This window comes from Lagenorhynchus albirostris, chromosome X (assembly GCF_949774975.1).
Source record: "Lagenorhynchus albirostris chromosome X, mLagAlb1.1, whole genome shotgun sequence".
NCBI lineage: Eukaryota > Metazoa > Chordata > Mammalia > Artiodactyla > Delphinidae > Lagenorhynchus > Lagenorhynchus albirostris.
In genome coordinates, this window is record NC_083116.1 from 3,218,165 (window position 1) to 3,240,046 (window position 21,882).

Genomic DNA, 21,882 nt, shown 5'->3' on the forward strand with positions numbered 1-21,882 from the left:
AAAATTAGTAGGCATATTACAATGAGGATAATAGTCAAAATGTATCTCTGAACGTATTGGTTCTTAATGGTTAAAGCAGATGTATAATGTATGTTTAATAGGCCACAAACAGGCTGTTTTGGTTAGCCTAAAGTTCAAATTAAATCATGTATAAGCCAGAATGATTTCCCCATATTTCAATATGTGAACATTTCTTCCATCATTTTCCCCTTTTAATTGCAAACCTTTTCATAGAAAGCATTGATAATCAGTATATTTTTCTAGCTCAGTTGGTAGAGCATGAGACTCTTAATCTCAGGGTCATGGGTTCAAGCCCCACATTGGACGCCAAAAACTGTAACCAAAACTGGGGTCTAGCTGCTCGCCGCTCAAAAGCCATTAAAGAGGCAAGGTTGGTGGAAAGGAAAGTTTGCTTTATTTTGGACGCTGGCAAATGAGGGTGGGAATGAAGGTAAGGTTGGACGTCTGTCCAAAGGCCGACACCCCCTCTGACAATCAGTGGGCAAGAGCTTTTATAGGCAGAGGGAGGGGGCTACATGCAGATACAGCACAGTCAGCTCTGCAGTCATCTTGAAATTGGTCACCGATGGTCTGACCAGCATCATCTTGATTGCTTTAGGTACAGTTAATCTTCAGTTCCAGGGTAGGTTTGTTTCCATTTCTTGATGCTAGTTGTAGGAACTGTGGCAGCTCATGTCATGGCTATAGTCTGGTCATCATGCAGTTAACTTCTTCCACCTGGCGAGGGTTTCAGTATCTGTAAGACAGCTCACAGGCTGTGGCTCAGAATACGACCTATAGCCCTTGAGAAGGAACTAAAGTCCTTGACTATGCTTAATGACTATATTATTATGTTGTCTCCTTTGACTATTTCCTTTGTTTCTGCATTTTCTCACTTCTCTGATTAAACTTATTCTTTGGCTAAAGGTTTTCCACAGACAAAAGGCAGGCGGAGGACCTGGGGGGCAAGAATCACAGGGGTAAGAGTAAGGAGGGGAGAGCAGCCTTGCAGGAGGCCAGGAAGAGGGGCAAGGGAGGCAAAGGGGGAAAGAGGAAGGGAAGGAGAAAGAAGGAGCAGAGGAAAGGCAGAGAAAGGGTCAGAAAGTGCAAAGACAGCAAGAGAGCTATTGAGGCAGAAAGACGGGGGGGGGGGCAGGAGGAAGAGGGTGAGTGATGGGGAAAAAGAGAGGGAACTGGCAGAAGAAGGAAGGAGGGAGACAGGAGAGAGGAGAGCTAAGAAAGAAAGATCCAGGTAAAGGAAGCCAAAGGGGGTAAAAGGCAGCGGAGGACCACTTCAGGTGGCACCTGGGACCTGCGTGTGAGGGATGACGGGCCAAGCCTGTGAAGACCCATTTCAAAGAGGACATGACCGTGGCCGGCTGGCCAGGCTCCCAGGAGACAATGCGGCATTTCCCCAAGAGTAAAGCCAGCACGCCGGCAGGCATGCTGCCAAGATTCTCTCCACTGCATGAGTGACACTTGTGCCACCCTTCGGAGTGAGCCCTGCCACCCCGCAGAGCTGTACACTAAGCACTGGGTATTGGGTGCTGCCTGCCGTAAGCCACCAGGATAGGGGCCCTGAAGTCTCCCTGCCCCTCCCCCTCTCTCCCTCTCTCCTTCCTTCCTTCCTCCCTCCCTCCCTTTATCCTTCCTCCCTCCCTCCTTCCTCCCTTCTTTCTTTCTCCACTCAGGACTGGTCACAGCCTTACCTCCCCTGCAAGTCCCTCTACACCCCAGTGAGACCCACAGTGGAAGCCAGGCAGAACCCAGGTGTGTGAGGCAACACCTCACAGCTGGCCGCTCCCTATACAGCCCTCGCTCCTCTCCAAGTTGTGGCTTTGCAGGGCCACTAGTCCAAAGGACTAGGTCTCCCCAAATGTAAGGGGGGACATGACACAGATCTAGTTACGGTCACTGGCTATGAAAACTATCCTCTTAAAATGACAGGCAAATACGAACTAGCGGATGAGATTTTCATGCCATTCAGAAATGATTCAATACACGGCAACATTTGAAAATATAAAACAAAAAGTTTAAAAAAAAGAAGAAAGAAAATAGGAAAAAAACAAGTTCCAGCCAGATCCAACTCAGAATCTTCAAATGTCACCAATCAGCGCTTACTCCATCTGGCTGTGATGTTATCTCTGCATTTGGGTAAGCAACCCACCAGAAACCCGGGTTTGGGGGCCGCTGTCACTGGAGGATGAACTCAGGGGTAGCTTCCAGGTCGCTTGCCCTCGGCAACCAGCACGCTGACCTGCCCACACCACGGGGATCTCCTGAGAGGAGTGTCGAAGCTGTCCTGCAGTGGGCACAATTAACTCTCAGCACGTTTGGATACCACGGTCATAGCCTCACCTGCCTTGTCTCTGGGCCAAGGAAAACTGTTTTCTGTTCCACAGGGTCAGAACTGAAAAGGAAGAGCAGGACGGTGCATGTGAAAGGAGCTAGGTTCCCGGGACTCTTTTCAGGCGTATTTCCTCTTTTCCAGACTCTGTTTGCCACACATCCCCCGCCCCCGGCCCACATCTGCACAGAACTGGTTTATTTCCTGAAACCACTGCTGTGCTATGTATACACTGGACACATACTTGTTTCCTAAAGGGCTGTCCTTTTATTTCCTAGGTTTAGTAGGAAACACAGACAAAGCCAAGCACGTTTAAAAATAGAGAAATACACTGGTTTCCTCATTCTTACAACAAATATTTATTGGCATCTGCTCTGCACCGAGCACTGAACGGGGAGGAGATGGAGCCACAAGAGGTGACTCGATTCAGCAGGGCTGGGGGATCTCTGGAGCCCCCCAAATCAGGGTAGCTTTAGGAAAGGTCAATTTCAACTGGAAAACTGGGGAACTGGTCCCAGCCCTTGCAAAAGAGGGCCCAAGGAGGGGAAAGGACAAGGGCCATGGCTTCAGGGTCCAGTGTGAGGAGGCAATGTTCCCAGGCCACTGTGGTGCACCCCAAATACTTCCACTGTCTGGAGACAGGGCTCCAACTTGGCCTCTCTTTCTAAGCACATTGCATATCCAAGTGCTCCGCGATGAATCGACCGGCAGAGGTGACTCACAGGCAGACAGCCAGCGTGGTCACGGAGCCCTGTCTGCATTCCCAATTTGCCTGCTCGGGTTGTCACTTTGATAGTGTTATTTACCAAGCCAGATGCCCCGAATGCCTGTCCCCAGCCCCTACTCGAGCCCTCCAGCCATTGTCTCTGTGCGCCTGTCACATCTTGTCACTGCCTCCCTGAATTCAACAGGTCTGGGCAGCCTGTCTACAGACTTGCCTGCTCACTTTTTCGGCCTCAGGAGCCAGAAAGGCGGCTCTGTAGCGTGGCACTGTGCCGCTGGCAGATGTGCTCAGGGACCTGGGCAGTGAGAGGAGGGGGCGAGGGGCGAGGCTCCGCTGGGGGGATGGGGATGGAGAGACCTAGGGCAGGTGTCCAAGAGCTTCCTCCTGTCATGCCCTGTGCCCACGGCTGCGCTTCTCTCCGCGCCCAAACCTCTTCTCGCCCGGAGACCTTGGGGTGCCCCCGCTCCCTGGAGTCCAGGTGGAGCAAAAGCGTTCCCGCGATGTGGAGGGTTGGCAAGGGCTTGGAAAGCGCCGCGGCCCGCTCCACTGGCGGCGCGAGAGCGCCCCCGCTCTGCTTTGTGGCCGGAGGCGGAACAGCAGCTGGGCGAGCGGTCTTGAGCCCAAAGCAGCCTGGCCAGCGGGCACCTCTAAGATGCTGGCCCAAGCAGAGGCTGCTGTTCACCCGACCCCGGCCGCCTGCCCACCCCACTCCGCTGGGCCTCCAAGACCTGGGCCCCAAAGGCTGTCCCCTTCAGCACTGGACGGACCAGCTGTACCCTGGTGGGGCTGGGGCAGTTCCCACCTCCCCAGAAGTAGAGTGCCCCAAAAAGCCAGAACAGAAGGGTCTCCAGAGACCTTACCTGTCATACAGATAGGAAAACAGAGGCTGCAAATTCAAGGCAGGGCTTTGTTCGTGGGCAACGCTAAGAACTTCTGATTATTACCGTGTCACCACTGCTCCCATCCAACACTAGTCCCAAAGCCCCTCTAACCCAGCTTGACCTCTTAAACCAACAAAGAGAGTCGGGCTATGCCCTTGGGACTCAGACCCTCAAGAGTACTACAGATCCCAGGGATACCCACTCCTCCAGCTGGCTTCTGATTCTTCCACTCCGGGAAGAAGTTGGAAGGACTTGGATGTGGCACAAGCCCAGGTTACAAAACTGAGTTGGCATTTAAATGACCTAACAACAAATTGCCCAATTTAATTTGCTTACTCAATTCAATAAAAGAGAAAAAAGAAAACCCATCTAATTAAATACATTGATCCATAGAAACTGGCAACTCTGAAGTTCTGGCTGGATGTTAGCGATTGGACAAACTTGAGTGATGCAAGGGTGTAAGTGGAAATAAGACAAATCAATTCTCCTCCCAACCCCAGAAGGGCTGCAAGGGGCCCTGAGAAAATCGTTCCTTACAATAAGTGGGAAACCAAGCCCAAAAGGGGAAGAAACTTGTCCAAGTTCCACCAGGGAGGCAAAGTTAATTCTAGGGTCTGCGGAGCCCAAGAGAGCACTGGGTTCATGCTCCACTCCAACCACAGACTGGGACCCTTGGCCTTACTCTTCAGTATCCTTCCCCTATTGGCACCTTGAACCTGGACCTGGCATGCCACCTTGCTTGTCCAGACAGCTCTTCTGCATCCTTCAAGACCTTAGGCAACTATCAGTTTCTCCAGGACAAATCTGTCCATGGAGGACAAAACTGCAGCTTGCTCAGACCCCCCTTAGAGCACTGCCCAGTTTGAGTAATGTGAGTACAGCTAGGCGGAAGTTTCTGGAAACGAGCAGAGCCTCTCCAAGCCTGGAGGATCCAAGAAAGGATGATTTGATTGGAAATAACAATAATGTCTTCTTCCTCAACTTCCTCACTGTGCTGTACTGCAGGTCTCCAAAGGTAGAAATTTCCAAGTCCCCAGCAAGCTCCTGGGCTCCCAGGCCAGTGCCCATATCAGGACCTCCACATGACCCTAGTCCCAGCCACAGCACTGAGCCCCTTTGGACCTGTGCTTAGCAAACCTTTTAGCTCTAAATGCACCTTCATCACCGTTCTGATTGGGGTTAGCTGTAGCAGGCTTGGTGTCGGGCCCTAACTCAGGACTGGCTTGTCCTTCTAGGGAAATGTCTGCCTTGGAAAGAAGCAAAATCACTTAGTCCTTGGCAGCTGTGTCTCTGCCGGGCGGAGGTGACCTGCAGCTGAACTCACAGCCAGTATGGCAAGCCGTTCCTCCCACTGGGACCAGATAGCACCCCATGCCTGCCTACGAGCACTCCCTGTTCAGCTGTGGAGCTCTGCCTTCAGCGGGGCCCTATGGGGCCAAGTCCCCACCCACACCCCCGGGCCCAAGTAGCCTCAGCTATGGGGAGGGCATTATGAATTCCACACAGACCTCTCCCCAAGGAGCAAGGAGGAGAAAAGACACAAATACAGATAAGCAATGGGGACAGGGGCATTACAACTGCTTGTAAGGGATCAGAGAAAGCTTTGGGGGGAAGTGGCATTAGGACTGACTTTGAAGGATGAGAAGGATGTTGCAGCAGAAATTTGAGGGAGGAAGTGGGTGTAAGCTGAATTCCCTCTGGGGCAGCTTCAGGTGGGTTATGAGTCCTATGTGGCCGCAGCATGCCCAGGGAGAGAAAGGCTGAGGATATGTGATCTAATCCATGAGAGAGAGAGAGAGAGAGAGAGAGAGAGAGAGAGAGAGAGAGAGAGAGAGAGGAGGGAGCCAGCCCCGCAGAGAGTTCCAGGCATTCAGCATGTAAATAGCACTGTGATGGCTAATGGCTGCTAGAGGTACTGGCGACAGGAGGGGGACCAGCAATAATGTCTGCCTCGGGGTGTGGACAGTCAAATGGGTTTTGAAACAGACAGTAAACAGGGAAACAAATATACGGAATGATGAGAGAGTGATGAATGCCCTGAAGAAAATCAAACAGGGTGATCAAACGGAACGTGACAGAGCAAGTGGGAGCTGTTTTCAATGTGGATCTCAGCAAGGGCCCCTTCAGAGCCCTGAAGACAAGGTCCCAGCCACAGCAAGGTCCAAAGGCAGAGGAATCAAGGCAGAGGAAAAGCAAGGGGCACAAAAACAGAAAGAAGCTGGGCATGAGTGTGCAAGGAATTAAAAGGAGACTGGAGGGCCTGGGGTAGAGCGAAGCGGGGGGAGAGAGGAGTCGGCAAGGCCACAACACACGGGAACTGGAGACCATGTCTTGAGTTTGGATTTTATTATAAGAATACTAGAAAACCACTGGCAGGTTTTAAGCAGAGGAGTGATGTGATAGGATTTTCATTTTTTAAAAACCTCGATGGCAGGGAGGCAAGGTGGAAACAAGGATACCAGTCTGGAGATGACTGCAGCCATCCAGGAGAGAGCTGGTGGCAGCCTGGACCAGGGTGAGGCCAGTGGAGGCGGGAGAAGTGCATGGATTCTGATTTTATTTTGAAAATTAAGTAGAGAGTGTTTCCTGGATGGTTGGATATGGTGGATGAAGCAAAGAGAGGAGTCCAGGATAACTCCAAGAGTTTGGCCTGAGCGACTGGAAAGGTGTACGTGCCATGGCTGACACGGGGAAGGTGGGAGGGAGCCGGTGTTCATGGTGAAACGCCATGGTGGTGTCAGTTAGGTATTTGGGTATTTCGCCATCATCCGTGCTCTACCTTCATGGGCCATTGGAATAGTTATTTACAGAATTCTTTTCTTTAAATCAACCTTAAATCGGCTCTCATTTTTCTTTAGCTCCATGCTGAGGAATAATAACCATAACATCAAGTGTTTTGTGGGTTAGTAGCATTTTTTCTGAATACAGATTAAAATAATAACCACCAGGTCCCCTTGCAGTTCAACCCTGACATTTCCTCCATACCCAGCCAAGTCTGGGCATCTAGCATACACAGACTTGAACTGAGCCATTTGGCTTTGACACGCAGGAACATCTGAGGGCATTTGAAGGGATCACAGCAGGGTATTCGGGAGAGAGACGTGGTCCCACAGCTCAGTGAGGCTCTGTAAGTAGCCACCGAACTGCCTCCATGGGCCCTTCTCAGCCCTCTGCTTGGGGATGGGGGGTTCACAGAGCAGAGCCCACCATCCTTTCCTTAGGTCCAAGCGCCCTCTGGTGGCCGGGTTCTGGTGCACCGGTGCACTGGGGGCTTCCCAGCTCCTGTTTCGGGAAGAGGGGGACCCTCTGCCTTGGCCTCTCCCTGGAGAAAGGGGCAAGAGGTCAGACTAGCTTTAGGCTCCAGACTGAGGGACTCAGGCGGGGCCAAGGTGGGGCCGGCAGTCTGCAAGCCAGGCAGGAGCCACCGAGGGTCAGACCGAAAGGGGAGGGAAAGTGGTGGGTGGGAGAAAGGGCTCTTGTTTCCTATAGAAGTTCACCAATGCAGAGAAATGCAACTTGATGACCATATACAAATAGGGCAATTTACCTTCGGTGGGTATTTTCAGAGGAAAAGAAAAAATATTCCAACGTAACCATTTTTAGATTAAGAGCAGGGAACATTAGACTGTGCTGAATAAATACTATGACCGGTAATGGAAAATGTACTTCTTATATTACAGCCAGTTACAGGAGAGAAGCGGGGTTGGCGGCCAGTGACAAGAGGGAGAGAGTCATGCTCTTGCCGAGAGAGCAACTGAGGAGGTGGCTGGACAGGCTGACGGGGGGTGCAGAGATAAGCACTGTCTGCTTAGGATGGCACCCATATGCTCACTCAGGCGTCCACGCTGCATCCACACAGGGGTTAACATTGGTGCACGCACACAAGCATTCACACACTCACAGATATTCCTGCTGTTACTCCTTCATCCTCTTCTCAGTGAACAAACTGTGCTTAGATGAGAAGAGACCAATTGCCAAACAGAGACTGGCAGGCCAGTGTGCAAGGGAGTCTCGCATAGAAGGCTGTGGTGGGGCTGAGAGAAGGAAGAACTGAGTCTTAGAGGAAGAAAAGGCAGAAAAGAGTGATCCATGCAGAGGGAACAGCATGAGGAAAATCCTAGAAGCCTAAGAGAACACAGGCATTCGAGGCACCACAAAAAATTAGCAGTGACTGAACTCGAGGATGTCTGGGGAAAGGGAAGCCAAGGAGAGAGTGGGAGCTGAGAACCCTAAAGTCTGCGTCTCAAACCGGTGGGCTCCCCATGTGACCCAGGTGTGTCACCTGCTTTGCCCTGGGGAAAACCAGATCCAAGGTACAATGTTCACCTGACTGATGTGGACTAAAAGTCATGGACCCGTTGGTGCTGGACTGAGGGTGAAACAGGCTCCAGGGAGAAATGCTGCAGGTTTCTTGCTGAAACCAAGGCAACATTCTTCAATGCAGTCATCCCTCTGCCTCTGGGCCCAGTGCCATCCTAGGGCTACAAAACTACCATCTACTTGCGGTTCTAGCCCATGGTGGAAACTGACGTCCTTAGCGCAGCCTTAGCCATGAGAGTCTGGGCAAGCAGCTGGCTGGTCTCCAAGGCTTCTACCTCTTAGTGGCTTAGCCTCTCTGGAAGTGAAGGAGATTAAAGCCTTTTCTTCCAGTCCCATACCAAAAGGGAGGGCATACACAGAACACTGGCCTATCACGAATGCTGCCTCCCTACCTCTGCCACTCTCAGGGATCAGGGCCTAGGCATGGGTAATGTTCCAGATCTCTCCAAGTAAGTCTTCCCCTAATTGAGATTTATTACTACAAGCTAGGGAAGAGGCCAAGAAATTACATTAAATTTAAAAAGAAGTCTGGCTAGAAGAATGAATCCCAATAAAAATAAATGGTGACACCAAAACTCAGGCAACAAAAGAAAAAAATAAATAAACTGGACTACAACAAAATTAGAATTTTCTGTGCATCAAAGGACACGATCAGCAGACTGAAAATGCAACCTATGGAATGGGGAGAATTTGCAAATAATGTGTCTGTTTTGGGTTAATTTCCAGAATATATAAAGAACTCCTACTACTCAACAACTACAAAAAACAAATAATCCAATTGAAAATTGAGCAAAGAACTAAATAGACATTTCTCTAAAGAAGACAAACAAATGGCCAACAAGCATACAAAGAGATGCTCAACATCAATAATCATCAGGGAAATGAATCTCAAAACTGCAAAGAGATATCACCTCACACCCATTAAGATGACTACTGTCAAAAAAATGCAGTAAACAACAAGTGTTGGTGAGAGTGTGAAGAAATGGAACCCTTGTACACTGTTAGTGGGAATGTAAAATGGTGTAGTCACCGTGGAAAACAGTATGGCGTTTCCTCAAAAAGTCAAAAATAGAATTGCTATATGCTGCAGCAATTCCACTTCTAGGTATATACTCAAAAAAAGTGACAAAAGGAACTTGAACAGACATTTGTACGCTCATGTGCATAGCAGCATTATTCATAGTAGCCAAATGATGGAAATAACCCAAGTGTCCATTGTCAAATGAGTAGATGAACAAAATGTGGTCTATCCATACAATGGAATATTATTCAGCCTTAAAAATGAAGAAAATTCTGACATGTTTTACAACACGATGAACTTTGAGGACATTATGCTAAGTGAAATCAGACAGTCACAAAAGGACCAATACTGTATGATTCCACTTATATAACATATCTAGAGACAAAAGGTAGGATGGTGATTGCCAGGGCTGGAGGGAGGGAGACTGAGGAGTTGTTACTTAATGGGGACAGAATTTCAGTTTCACAGTTTGAAGAGTTCTGCAGATTGGCTGCACAACAATGTAAATGTACTTAACACTACCAAACCGTGCATTTTAAAAATATTTAAGATAGTAAATTTTATGTGTACTGAACCACAATTAGTAGAGAGATAGAGACAGAGAGAACTGGTATGCACAAAGGCATCGGAGTCTGCACCTGCCCACTAATTAGCACTTGTCCTTGGGGTTCCTGATCATCTGGTGGTACCCACTCAAGTATCTGAGCCTTCAGGAGAGCCTCCCCAAATCCACAGACATAGCCGGTGTTTCTGTAAAGACATGGCTTCTGGCAAATGGAAACATAGGAGTTTTGGTGTGTTCACTTATTGCCCCAGTGAATAAACATTCTCCAAATTCCTCCTCTGTGCCAGGCATGTCTCCAAGGCTACAGACAGAGCAGTGAAGGAGACTGCCTTGGCCCTGCCCTCAAAGAGCCCACAGTCTGGAAACTGGATCCATCAAAATGGACCACCCAGTGTGATAAAGAGCCAGGACAGAGACGCCTAGAGAGGGGGCGATTGACGGCCTAGTGTGGGAGCCCGTTCAGTCAAGGGAGCCTTCTCCAACAAGTTGTTACCTGAGCTGAGTCCAGAAGGACCAGTAGGGCTTAGGCAGGCAGCAGAAGACAGCAGAGGGGATTCCAGGCGGAGTGAGTCCTGAGTAAGGGAAAAAGAGAAATATGGGGAAAAGAGAGGGCTTGAGGTAAGAAGGGAGAGAACATTAGCAGCGTGGAGCAATAACCACAAATAGTTCAAAGGAATTTATTAACTCGTAAGTGTTTCTACTGCAGATGTTAACTTGAAGAGTCTTCCACCCACCACCAGCCTCAGGGCCTCTTCAGAAATGCTCTGCATAAAGGTGATGGCCAGAGCTCCTGCCCACCACCTTCTCCAGCATTGCCTGCTGGCCCACTGCTAGTTCCTCACTCCCTGCTCTGGAATGGACTCGAGACCAGGAGCATCATCATCCCCCTGGTCTAGAGAAGACCTCAGGGGTCGCAGTCCTGGTTGGCAGATAGGCAGACGGATCGACAGAGCAGAACTTGGAGTGAGCACCTCCTACCTGCCCCCCTCCATACTTTTGTCTGCCTTGGAAGACAGACACTGAGACCAGTGCTAAGCGTCTGCCGCCAGTGCTTGAACTACATACTCATGCAGGGAAATGGAGATATTCAGAAGACATATTAGAAAAGAACCAAGTGAACTGTATATAAAATAGATAACCAACAATAACCTGCTGTACAGCACAAGGAACTCTACTCAATACTCTGTAATGGCCTATATGGGAAAAGAATCTAAAAAAGAGTGGATATATGTATATGCATAACTGACACCTGAAACTAACACAACATTGCAAATCAACTATATTCCAGTAAAAATTTAAAAAGAAATTTTTTAAAAAGGAGAAGAACAAAGTGGGAGGTGACTAGGTACAAAGGAGCCCAGAGAGATGCTGCTCTCCTCTTCCTTCCTTAAACTTGGACAGGCTGAAGCTTCTGGAAGCCGAGCCAAACACGGTCTGCACTCTGCACAAGATGGGCTGTTAGTTGGACTTGGAGAAGGGCTTCTGGATGATTGAGTCAAAAACGTGCTGACAGAGAGGCTTCTGGGAGAAATCAAGGGGACATGGGGGTAATGCATATATATGTGGGGACCTACACAACTCTTCTAGCCCCCGGGGTCAAGGCCAAGGCTGCAGAGGCAGCTGGGACCAAGGCATTATGGCTTCTCAGCAGCAGCTGGCTTGGGGCTATTCATTCCATCTGACAGGTAGTCATCCTCATTATTCTGCTTCATCTTGGTTTCCAAAACCATGATGTGCTGCCTGAGCTTCTGCTGGGCCCCTGGGTACTCAGCCAGCAGGCAGGGAAAGCGAGTGTACAAGGTCTCCATGTTGGTTTCCAGCTGTTCTAGCTTCTTCTGCCCATCCGCCTCGATGCTGGCTGCCACCTCATTCTCATCCAGCAATCCCTCCTTCATCAAGATCTCCCGGCCTCTCTCCTCCAAGACCCTCTTGGCATCAGGGTACTCCGTCACAGCTTCCATAAGATCATCCTTGGACAAGCAGAAGAGATCTGAGTAGCCAAGACTTCGGATATTGGCTGTGCGTCGATTGCCCGTTTTGCTGCCTTTAATGTTAAGAATACTGATCTCTCCAAAGCAACTCCCAGCCAAGAGCAGGGCATACTGAGTGACACCATCATCAGCCACCACTGCCAATATTCCTTCCTTGATTATGTACATCTCCTTCCCAATACCCCCTTGTAATCCCCAGGACTGAAGACCTGAGGATGGAGCTTTAATACCAGCTCCACCAGCAGGCCAGCCTCACAATCCTGAAAGATGCACACTTTCTTGAGTGTGGACAGGTGGACGTTGATGGCTATCTCAGCCCTCAGCTTGGATGGCAGCTTCTTGAGAACTTCCCGCTCATCCACACTCTTCTTATTGGTCCAGAGGTAGTCAAACCACCTAATGACCTTGGCTTCCATCTCCTTGCTGACCTTTTGGAACTGCATATAGTGTTTGACGGCATCGATCTTGGCCTGGAACTCAGCCCGGGTGGCGTTCATGTTGGAGATCATGGAGCCCACGTTACCCACGATGGTGGCAAAGATGAGGACACCAATTGGGAAATCAAAGATGACAAATAGGTACTCCTCATCTTTTACGGGGGTGGTGTCACCCCAATGGTGGTGAGGGTCAGTGTAGACCAGTAAAGGCAATAGATGCATTCCCTAGACAGGTAGCCATACTCAGGGTCAATGATGTTGGAGTAAACCCAGGTGTCGACCCCAAAACCAATGGACTTGGAGATGGCATAGTAGATGCAGGCATTCCAGCAGATGATGACCAAGATGTAGAGGACCAGGTTGCTGATGTGGAAGATGTTGTGGTGGCTGGTGCGTGTCTCAGTGCGGTCAAAGAACTCAAACATCCGGGCAAAGTGTAGCAGGCGGTTGAAGCGCAGCTCAGGTCTGTGGATGCCCACAGCAAAATAGATCAGGTCTGTAGGGATGATGGAAGCCACATCCAGCTTGAACTGCAGGGTGTGGATGTAGTTGTCCCGCAACATCTTGGTATCTTTGACCAGCAGCCCCTGCTCCAGGAAACCTGATGGAGACACAGCCAACATATCACCTCTGCCTTCAGGCCTGTCCCTCCTGGTAGACTAGTATTCAGCAAGGAACAAAGTGATCACTCAACTCTCTTTCCCAAGGAGGGGTATAGGAAACTCAGAGCATGGCTGGCCGTAAGTACCCTAAGACATCACCCCCAAATCACCACCAACCTGTGTCCCAGACAAACATTTGAGGCTAACACCATGCCAAGAGGGCTTCCTGAGAATGTGGATCCAAGCCTTGGTCTCATGGGCCATGGTCCTGCCTGCACATCCCAGTTATCCACTTACCTGTGCGCAATCGGATGAAGAGGTCTGCGATGTAGACCACATCTGAGAAGTAGTCCAGCACCAGCCATACTATGCAGTAATCTTTCTGTAGGTCACAGGCTCTTCAGGAAGACAGGGCTGGGCTTCACCATAAAGCTAGCCAAGGCCCCCTGAAGTCCCCAAACTGTTTGCACACTGTGAGCAGGGCTTGGGATGGCCACCAGAGGCACTGATGAATCACAGTCAGTCTGCTGCCAAGAAGACATTCACAAGCAAGTACTACTCCAACCCTTATTATTATGTAGACATCACTACTGACGATTACTTGTCTGTCTTGCCCGCTGGACTATGAGCTCCAAGAAGACAGAGACCACCACCTCTTCGTCATTACTGCATGCCCCATATCTTAGCCCAGAGCACATCTTAGCCCAGGATTCAAGTGCTCAACAAGAGTGAGTTGACTGAAAAACGAGTTGTTGGAAGAATGCACACAATACACAGCTGAATAGCTTCCATGCTCGGCTCTTCGACACACACCTATTGAGAACCCAACGCAGAGTACTGGCCAACCCAGATGAGAGAGAGAGCAGTAGCTGGGCTTAGACTCGAAGCAGTGGGAATGAAGAGAGGTTGGAGATGGCAGGAGAGTTTTAGGAGGAATTGACGAGACTTGGTGACTGGATGGGTAGGGGCCTCGGGAGAGGGCAGAAGAAGGGACAGAACCCTGGATGATGACTCAGTGAGCATACAAGTCAAGGGAGGAGCACTGAGCTCTGATTACTTGGTTACACTTAGAATAAAACCCAGCCCCCTCCCCTGGCACACAAAGCCTGTCTGATGCTTCACCTGCAGTCCTCCAGCCACACTAGGCCATCCTGAAACAGGGGCTCGGCACCTTGTTGTTCCCTCCTCCCAGAATGTTCCCTCCACCAACCTGAAGCATCTAAATAGCCGACTTCCTCTCGTCACTCAGGTCTCAGCCAAGGTACCACTTCCTCAGAGAAGTCCACCCTGAATGTCCTTTCTCTAGTAGCTCCCTGCCTCTGGTCCTTGGACTCATCTCGGGCATTGGTTTGTTCATGTTCACTGTCAGTGTCCCCCACTAGCCTGAGAGCTCCAGGAGTGCAGAGACCACGTGTGTCTTTTTCACCACATTGTCCCCAGCCCTGAGCACTAGGCCTAGCACCCAGTAGGTGCTCAGTCAAATCCTTGCTGAATGAATGACTGAGGTAGGGGATGGGGGGGCAACACTGTCAGGAAAAGCTACATGTGGAGAATGACTTCAGAACTGAGACTGCAAGAAGAATCTCCATAGGTTGAAAATGGGGAAAGGGAATTTTCTCTTGAGGAAACAGCATGTCCTGATCCAAGAATAGTGAGTGCTGGGGCTGGGGTATGTCCAGAAGGTGGAGCTAGAGAGAAAGGCCAGGTCCAGAGGGCCTTGAAGGCCACGCTGAGCGCTTGAACTTCATCCTGTGGGCAATGAGGGACCATTAAGAGGTTTGTGAGGAAGGCCTGACATCATCAAATCCCAGTTTCTATCAATCATGCTAGTTGCAAGTGTGGAAGATGCATTAGAGAGGGCAAGAGTGTCTGTAAGGAATGGCTGCAGGGCTTTTGTACTTGTCCCAGGGAGAGAGGGGGCCGGCCTCACCTAGGACAGTATCGGTTTGGATGAGGAAGTAAGAAGAGATTACAGACACCAGGAAAAGGATAGACATGAAGCTTTTGGCAGCATATTAAATCGGGTTGGGGTTGAAGGAGCTGGGGGTTAATAGGGAAGAGGGAGGGGCCACTGGTAAGCAGGGAATCCAGAAAGAGGGCTGGGTTGGGGTGAGCTCTGTGTCCACAACTGGGACTGGGTTGCTTTGGCCACACCCTCCCAGACCACCCCCTGCTCACCTGGCCACCAGAAGGCACCAGCTGTAGAGGACAGGCATGGCGATGACAAATAGCTAGTGGTAGTACCAGTCCCCAGCTGGGTCCAAGACAAATAGTTCACATTTCTTCCTGAGGAGACAGAGGCCAGGCTTGGGAACTGGCTCCCCAGTGTGGCCCCAGCCCAGCTTCCAGTAGCCAAGGGACCCTGAAAAAGCAACACCTAAGGGTATATGTGGTGTGAGGGACGGGTTGTCTTAGGGCCTCATTTTTCAGGAAGCCACAACCTGGCACTGTGCATCTGAGTAGAGCTTGGAGGGCGAAGAGACCCCACATGGGCCCACTGGCTCTTCTGTCCTCTGGACGTCTCTTGCCCAGAGGGCGCATGAGGGGTAGTGCTTTCACTGAGGCAGGCTTCAGGCCCTGGGAAGGGACGTCCACAGCATGGTAATGAGGGCTCAGGGCCGGTTCCCACATCCCTCCGGGGAAGAGAGAGGAACTCCAAGCAAGGAAGCGTCACGTGCTTCCTGCCCCCGCCCCCGCCCCCACTCCCTGTTTAGTCCCCGGCCTCCAGCTCCCAAATCACTTTCCCAGATGCTGTGTCCTGCCTTGGCAAGAGCTCTTTTCCCCTACTGGCCAGACATCCACAGTCGCCTACTCATTCCTCAAAGAACAGACCCTCCAGCTCCGCCTTCTCTGGCCTCTCCGCTTGTTCTGTCTCGCTCAGTCGTTTCTGGGCCTTCTCCCACCAGGCAGCCCCCCAGCATGGCCTCTTCAGAGACCCACCCCTGTGCTCACATGGGCACCGGTACTGGCATCCCCTCCACAGCATTCCCTATATGCACCCTCCTCTGTAGTTACTGACCGCTAGAACCCAGGCTGGGGCTGGCGCACCATTGGCTGAGCCCTCTCCCTGCCCACATTCAGGTAAGCAGCAAGAGGACAGCCGGCAAGAGGCAGCTAAGGTGAGAAAAGCCAGCAGGGGCTCCTGTGGCAGGTGGGCCACTGGCTGGTAGAGAGGGCATAGGCCCTGGTCAGCCCCTGGCTGTGCTATGAGAAACCCCAGCACACCCTCCAACCGCATGCTTGGGAGCCCTTCCAGTCCCACAGGCCAGACAGCTATACTTGCTGCCCTTGCCCTCGCTGTCCTTGTCGCCTTTGCCATCTCCTTGCTGTGTCGTCATGGTCTGGAGCTCAGGCCCACAGAAACGCTCAAGGAACGAGTCAGGTCTGGGCTCCTCCTCGTGGAAATTCTTGTTGGCCCACTCTCTGATGACCCCCACGAGGCAGGCAATCCTAGAGAGGAGAGAAGAGAACCGCACTGTGGAGGGAGGACCTGCGCCGAGGACAGGGGGATGGTGCTCGGGTGTGACTCCCAACACAGCAGCCTGAGGGGTAAGGGGCTAATCTGGGAAGACTTCCTGTAGGAGGTGCCGTCTCTGTCGATTGTGAAGAACAAACAGGGGGTCTCTGGGGCAAGATGGAGATGATGCTAAGGGAGGACAGATCAGGAGGAAGGTTGGCTCAAGCTTCCTGAGTTCCCCATGGGGCCTACAACTCTGGGCTGGAGACCTGGGAGCCCTCTACCTATACCCTTCCGCTGGGAAGCATCTCTCCTCCCAACAGTGCCACAGGCAAGTCTGAAGAGAAACCTGCACTGCCACTCCGAGCCTGCTCACAGGAACCTCCTCCCGAGAAAAAGTTGAGCTAGGACAGCGTTGACAGTACTTCCCAGAGGTCTTGATAGAGAGGCCCTGTGGGACGGAGAGGACCCCATGATCTGACAGGCCCCATGGGACGGAGGGGTTGCAGCAGGGCAGTGGTGAAACCCACCTGCAGAAGCCACCCCTCCTCTGCAGCCTCTGTAGTTGTGAGGAGGTGTCATCGTCGGCTGCAGACTGTGGCCTGCAGAGGAAGGAGCAGGGGTGACCAAGGGCTTGTTTGTTTCTTTGTTTTTTGTCTCCTATTAGCACTCTCCCCTCCCGTCGTCCTTTTAGAGGCTGTCCTTGAGCCAAAGATTATTTACTCTGTGACAATGAGGCACAGTTGGGAGAAAGTCGCAGCCTCAGGGCCACCTCTGCAATGATCCAGCCTCAGCAGACTCACCTGTTGCTGGTCCTGTGGTCATCTTCGCCATTGACCTTGATGGCAGGAGGTGCATGATGGCTGTGGTTATTGGCTAGGGAGCTCTTCACTCCATTGGCTTTTTCTGTCATCTTCCATGCACAACCAGGACCCTCACCTGCCAGGGAGAGGCCCAAGAGAGAGGTCACAGAACACCCTGGTACCCATATAAGGCGGGAGGGCCTCAGGTGAGCACTGAGAACAGAGCCAGGGCCCACTTGGCAAACCCCAGCTCCCCTGGGTATTGCTGTGGCAGTGCAGGGCAAGGGTATCTGCATCGCCAGCGTGGCAGGCTCCAGGCACCCAGGAGATGCTGCTCTTCCCACCCCCATAGGCAATTTCAAAGGCAAACAGTGCTAAACTGCGTGATGTGTTTTTTCTTTTACCTCAGTGAACTTCTTGACATATGAACTAACAGAGGGAAACCAAACCAAACGAGAAACTGTTTAAGCCATCTCCTGTTGTCCGGCACAGGCTGAAGCTGCTGAGCGCCTCCAAACTAGCCACTGACCCCAAATTCTTGCCCCCACCCCCAGCTCTCTGCTTCTCCTCAGGTGGGAGTCCTATCTCTCACTGACTTTTTCACCAGGGGCAGTGACTCTGCAGGTCCTTCTTTTCTGCTCTGATCACATTCTCTCCGGCACCTCCAAGCTGAGGAGCAAACGGTAGCCCGGTGGATGGGGCAAGGAGTGCGGAAGAGAGAAGGGAGAGCTCCCATGGGCTCTGTAGGCAGTGGTCCAAACCAGGACTCTCTCCTTTGGGCTATGGGGAGCCTTGTAAGGGCTGAACAGGAGCATGACAAGGATGGCATTATATTCTAGAAAGATCCTTCTGACTGCTAGGTGGAGACTGGATTAGAGGGGAGCAAGAGGGGAGAAGTCTGGAGAAGATGGTGCCAGTGAAGGCCGAGACAAGGGGGAAGGGATTGGGCGTGTGGAGTGAGGGAGAACAAGTGGGTGAGGCCACGCAGGAAGGATCCTGGAGAACCCCAACATTTACGAATTGAGCAGAGGAGGAGTTATCCACAAAATGGACTGAGAAGAAGCATCCTGAGAGGGAAAAATCCAGAAGAGAGACAGGAGATGGTGTTCCACCGTGTGTTTTGCATGGGGTCAGGGAGGACGGGATGGCTCTTCCCTGCTGAGGCATGCCCCACCAGATTTGGTCAGAAATGATGAGCACACCCCGCGGATTACCTACTGCTGGAGCTCATCATCCCAACCCCCTCCCCAAGCTTGTTCCAGCTTCTGAAGTCATCACCATGGCGATGGCAGGCAAGTCGCGCTCTGCCTGAGTGGTAATAACAAGCAGCCTCAGAGCCACTCACCTGTTGCTCTCTGTGGGACTGTGGCACCAGGATGCTAGCGAGGGAACCCGAGGGAGAGGAACCTGGATCGCTGAGTCCCTGCTTGGACCCTAGAGGTGGCTGACCATGGAGACAGAAAGTTCCAGGCAATGCAAACAAAGCTGGGGCCTCTTGCACTGATCAGGTTTCGGTGCTGGCCTCCTGGAAGCCTGAAGAGGAAGAGGGGCTGGAACTCAGGCCCAGAGTGGAACACATTAGAGCACTGTCCAGGGGATGAACGGCAGGGGCGGAAGAGGGGCAGTGAAGGTCAAGTTCACTGCAGGGATGGAGGGGACACTGGTGTGGGAGGGTGGACCCGGACTACAGAGTGAGCTGTGCTGACAGCAATAGGGCAGAGGAGTCTAAGGCCACCCAGGGAGGCTGCAAACACCAGGCCGAGGACTTGGGACAGCCTCTTGCAGATAGAGAGCCAGCATTGGCCCCGCCTGCCACCACTTGGACCCCTCCCCTCCTTACTGATCATCCCCAATAGCAGTGGCACTGAGCCCACAAGAGGGACAGCTCTCCCATGATCCCTGCTCCTTCTCTGCCAGGAAGAGGCTCTTCCCTCTGTCTGGCTGCCCTGCATGCTCTGCCACCCACGTGCCCCTTCACGAGAAATGCCCCCTCAGACCTCTCACCAGGGAACAAGGGCAGGCAGCTATCCCCAGCCCGCAGGCAGCTAGGCCACTGCTTCCCATCTGCGCGTTTGCTCTGGAAACATCATCCAGTCCCAGACCTCGCTTACCATTATGTCCCCACGCAGGCGTCTCTTCCAAGCTGCCCACCCATATCTCCAGCTGCCTGCTGGACACCTTCTTCTTTGAGGTGCCTCAAACCCAACCTACCTAAAACTGACCTTGACATTTTTCACCTACAAATCAGCTTCTCCTCCAATTTCCCAACTCAGAAAGGGGCCTGTCCTCTACGCAGTCACCCAAGCCAAAACCCTTCAGTCATCTGCTCCAAGCAGTCTCTGTTCTCAGTCCCCCCTACAAAGTGTCAAAAATCTTTCCATTCACTGCCCTCTGTCCCCAAGGCCCCGGCCTGGTCTCGAGCTTTCAGAGTCGCTCTCCAGGCCTGCTGCAGCAAACTCTGACCAGCCCAGCACTCACTGGGGTCTGGACTGGAGGGGAGACATGGACACCACCTGGGTTGCTGGCAGTTAAAGCTCTGAGAGGGGATGAGCGTCACCCCTCACCCCACCACAGCATGAGAGCAAGGCTGAGGGGAGAGTCCTGAGGAGACTGCGGAGGACAGGCCCCCAGAGACGGAGTCTCAGGGAGGGAGGAGCCTGCAGGGTCACATCAGGAGAGCAGGGCTGCCGGCAGAGGCTTACCCTTCCTCCCACTGAGATGAGAGCTGGAGTGGCCCTGCTCGAACGCTAGGGGCCTCGCTGGTGACCTCATCAGGAGCAGCCTCAAGGAGTGCTGGTAGAGAGGACTGTTTGTAGGGTTTCAGACTCCTTTTACACAAAGGAGATAGTAAAGCAAGTGGAAGGGATTTTGAGGAGGGATGGTGAAAATATCTGTGCTTGTGACCAACCCCGGTTAGGGCTGCAGCTCATGAAAGATGGATAGAACGGGTGGGTCCAGGTACCAGAGTAGATGAGAGGTGACTTATGAAGAATGCAGAGGGGAGGGGTCCCTGATGAACAGGCCAGGAGGGGAAGGAGGTGATAGGCAGACATGTTAGATGGGGGTAGGGGAACAGTGAGAGACAGGGCAAGAAGCTCACTCATGCCCATCCCCAGCATTCTCAGCAAAATGGGAGGGGGTTTCATCTTCAGAGGCATCAGGCAGTGGTAGATGCGGACCTTGCAGGAGGCCAGAAAGTTTGCAATAGCCGCTGCAGGAAGGCACTGGAGAAACGAAGCAAGTGTGAGGGCAGGGCTAGGCTGCATGAGGAAGACAGCAGATGTGTAGTTGGCCAAGAGAAGAGAGATGATAGGAGGGAAGCTTACAAACCAAAGGTCAGGCACCTTAATTCTGTAAAAAGCCCAACATCAATCGTAGTGCACTTCTGGGCCTCCCTTCTCGTCGTCCACTAGTTGATCAGCCAGCCCAAGAGTTTTCTAGAAACACCAGCCTGGTCCAGGGAGTCTCTTGGACCCTGGTTAGAAGCATTCTGATGACGATTCTTTCAGAGATGTTAAGGCCAGGAAGAGAAGGAGCAAGCTGGAACTACAACCAAGGCTCGAAGCCAGGGCTACTACCTTCCGGTCTGTGGCTCGTTCAAATCTCACCGCTGCCCAGTGCTTTTAGTCATTCGTCTATTCCATGCGTATGGTCAAGGCACCTGGTGTGCACCAGGTCTCCGCAAGGTGCTGAGCTGAGAAAGGTGAGTCTGGCAGAGTCTCTGACCTCAGTGTTGCTCCCAAAATAAAAGAGAAAACCAGGAACACAGGTCATCCTCAGAGTCAATTCTCTGTCCACATCTATTGTGTTTCTCAGCAGAATTTTTTTTTTTTTTTTTTTTTTTTTTTTTTTGCGGTACGCGGGCCTCTCACTGCTGTGGCCTCTCCCATCGCAGAGCACAGGCTCCAGACGCGCAGGCTCAGCCGCCATGGCTCACGGGCCCAGCCGCTCCGCGGCACGCGGGATCTTCCCGGACCGGGGCACGAACCCGTGTCCCCTGCATCGGAAGGCGGACCCTCAACCACTGCGCCACCAGGGAAGTTCTCTCAGCAGCATTTGACACAAGTTAGGCGCTCTCTCCTTCTTGAAATAATGGGTTCCATGTTCTTGGTTCTGCTCCTGCCTCAGTGGCCACTTCTTATTAGTGTCCTCTGAAGAAACCTCCTCCTCTTTCCTAATTCTAAACTTTGGAGTGTCCTGAACTCAGTGACTGAGTAGATTCCTTATCTTTTCTCTCTTTGTCACTTCTTCATCCAGGCTTCTGGCTTTAAACACACCTGTATACTGATACTGTATACTGTATACTGTATACTTGCAAATTATAACAACTTCCCAGCCTCTCTCCTGAACTCCAGTTTGTCTCCCTGACGTTACCACTTGGATGTTGAATCTCAGGCTGAATATGTCAAAAACCGAGTACTTGATCTTCCCCTCAAAACCTTATCCTCCAGTACTCGTCAGCAGCTCAACAAAGGCAATCCTGTTCTCCCAGTTAGTCAAGTCAGAAGCCAACAAGGACCTACTATATAGCACAGGGAACTCTACTCAATATTCTGCGATAACCTGCATGGGAAAAGAATCTGAAAAAGAGTGGATATATGTATATGTATAACTGATTCACTTTGCTGTACACCCGAAACTAACACAACATTGTACATCAACGATAATCCAATAAAATTAAAAAAAAACTTAGAGTCATCCTTAACTCCTCCCTTTCATACTGCCACACATTGC

At 51.5% G+C, this 21,882-nt stretch overlaps 1 protein-coding gene and 1 non-coding gene across 2 annotated transcripts; one reads left to right on the forward strand and one right to left on the reverse strand.

Moving 5' to 3' along the window:
• The first annotated feature begins 250 nt into the window (after positions 1-250).
• Positions 251-327, forward strand: TRNAK-CUU (transfer RNA lysine (anticodon CUU)). Its single transcript has one exon. It is a non-coding gene; the product is annotated as a tRNA-Lys (tRNA).
• An 11,165-nt stretch (positions 328-11,492) lies between these two features.
• Positions 11,493-17,258, reverse strand: CNGA2 (cyclic nucleotide gated channel subunit alpha 2). Its single transcript, XM_060138383.1, is given in 8 exon segments — positions 11,493-12,037; positions 12,040-12,444; positions 12,447-12,887; positions 13,186-13,286; positions 15,067-15,174; positions 16,168-16,338; positions 16,876-16,947; positions 17,149-17,258. Coding segments are annotated over 8 exon segments (1,953 nt in total).
• Positions 17,259-21,882: the final 4,624 nt, after the last annotated feature.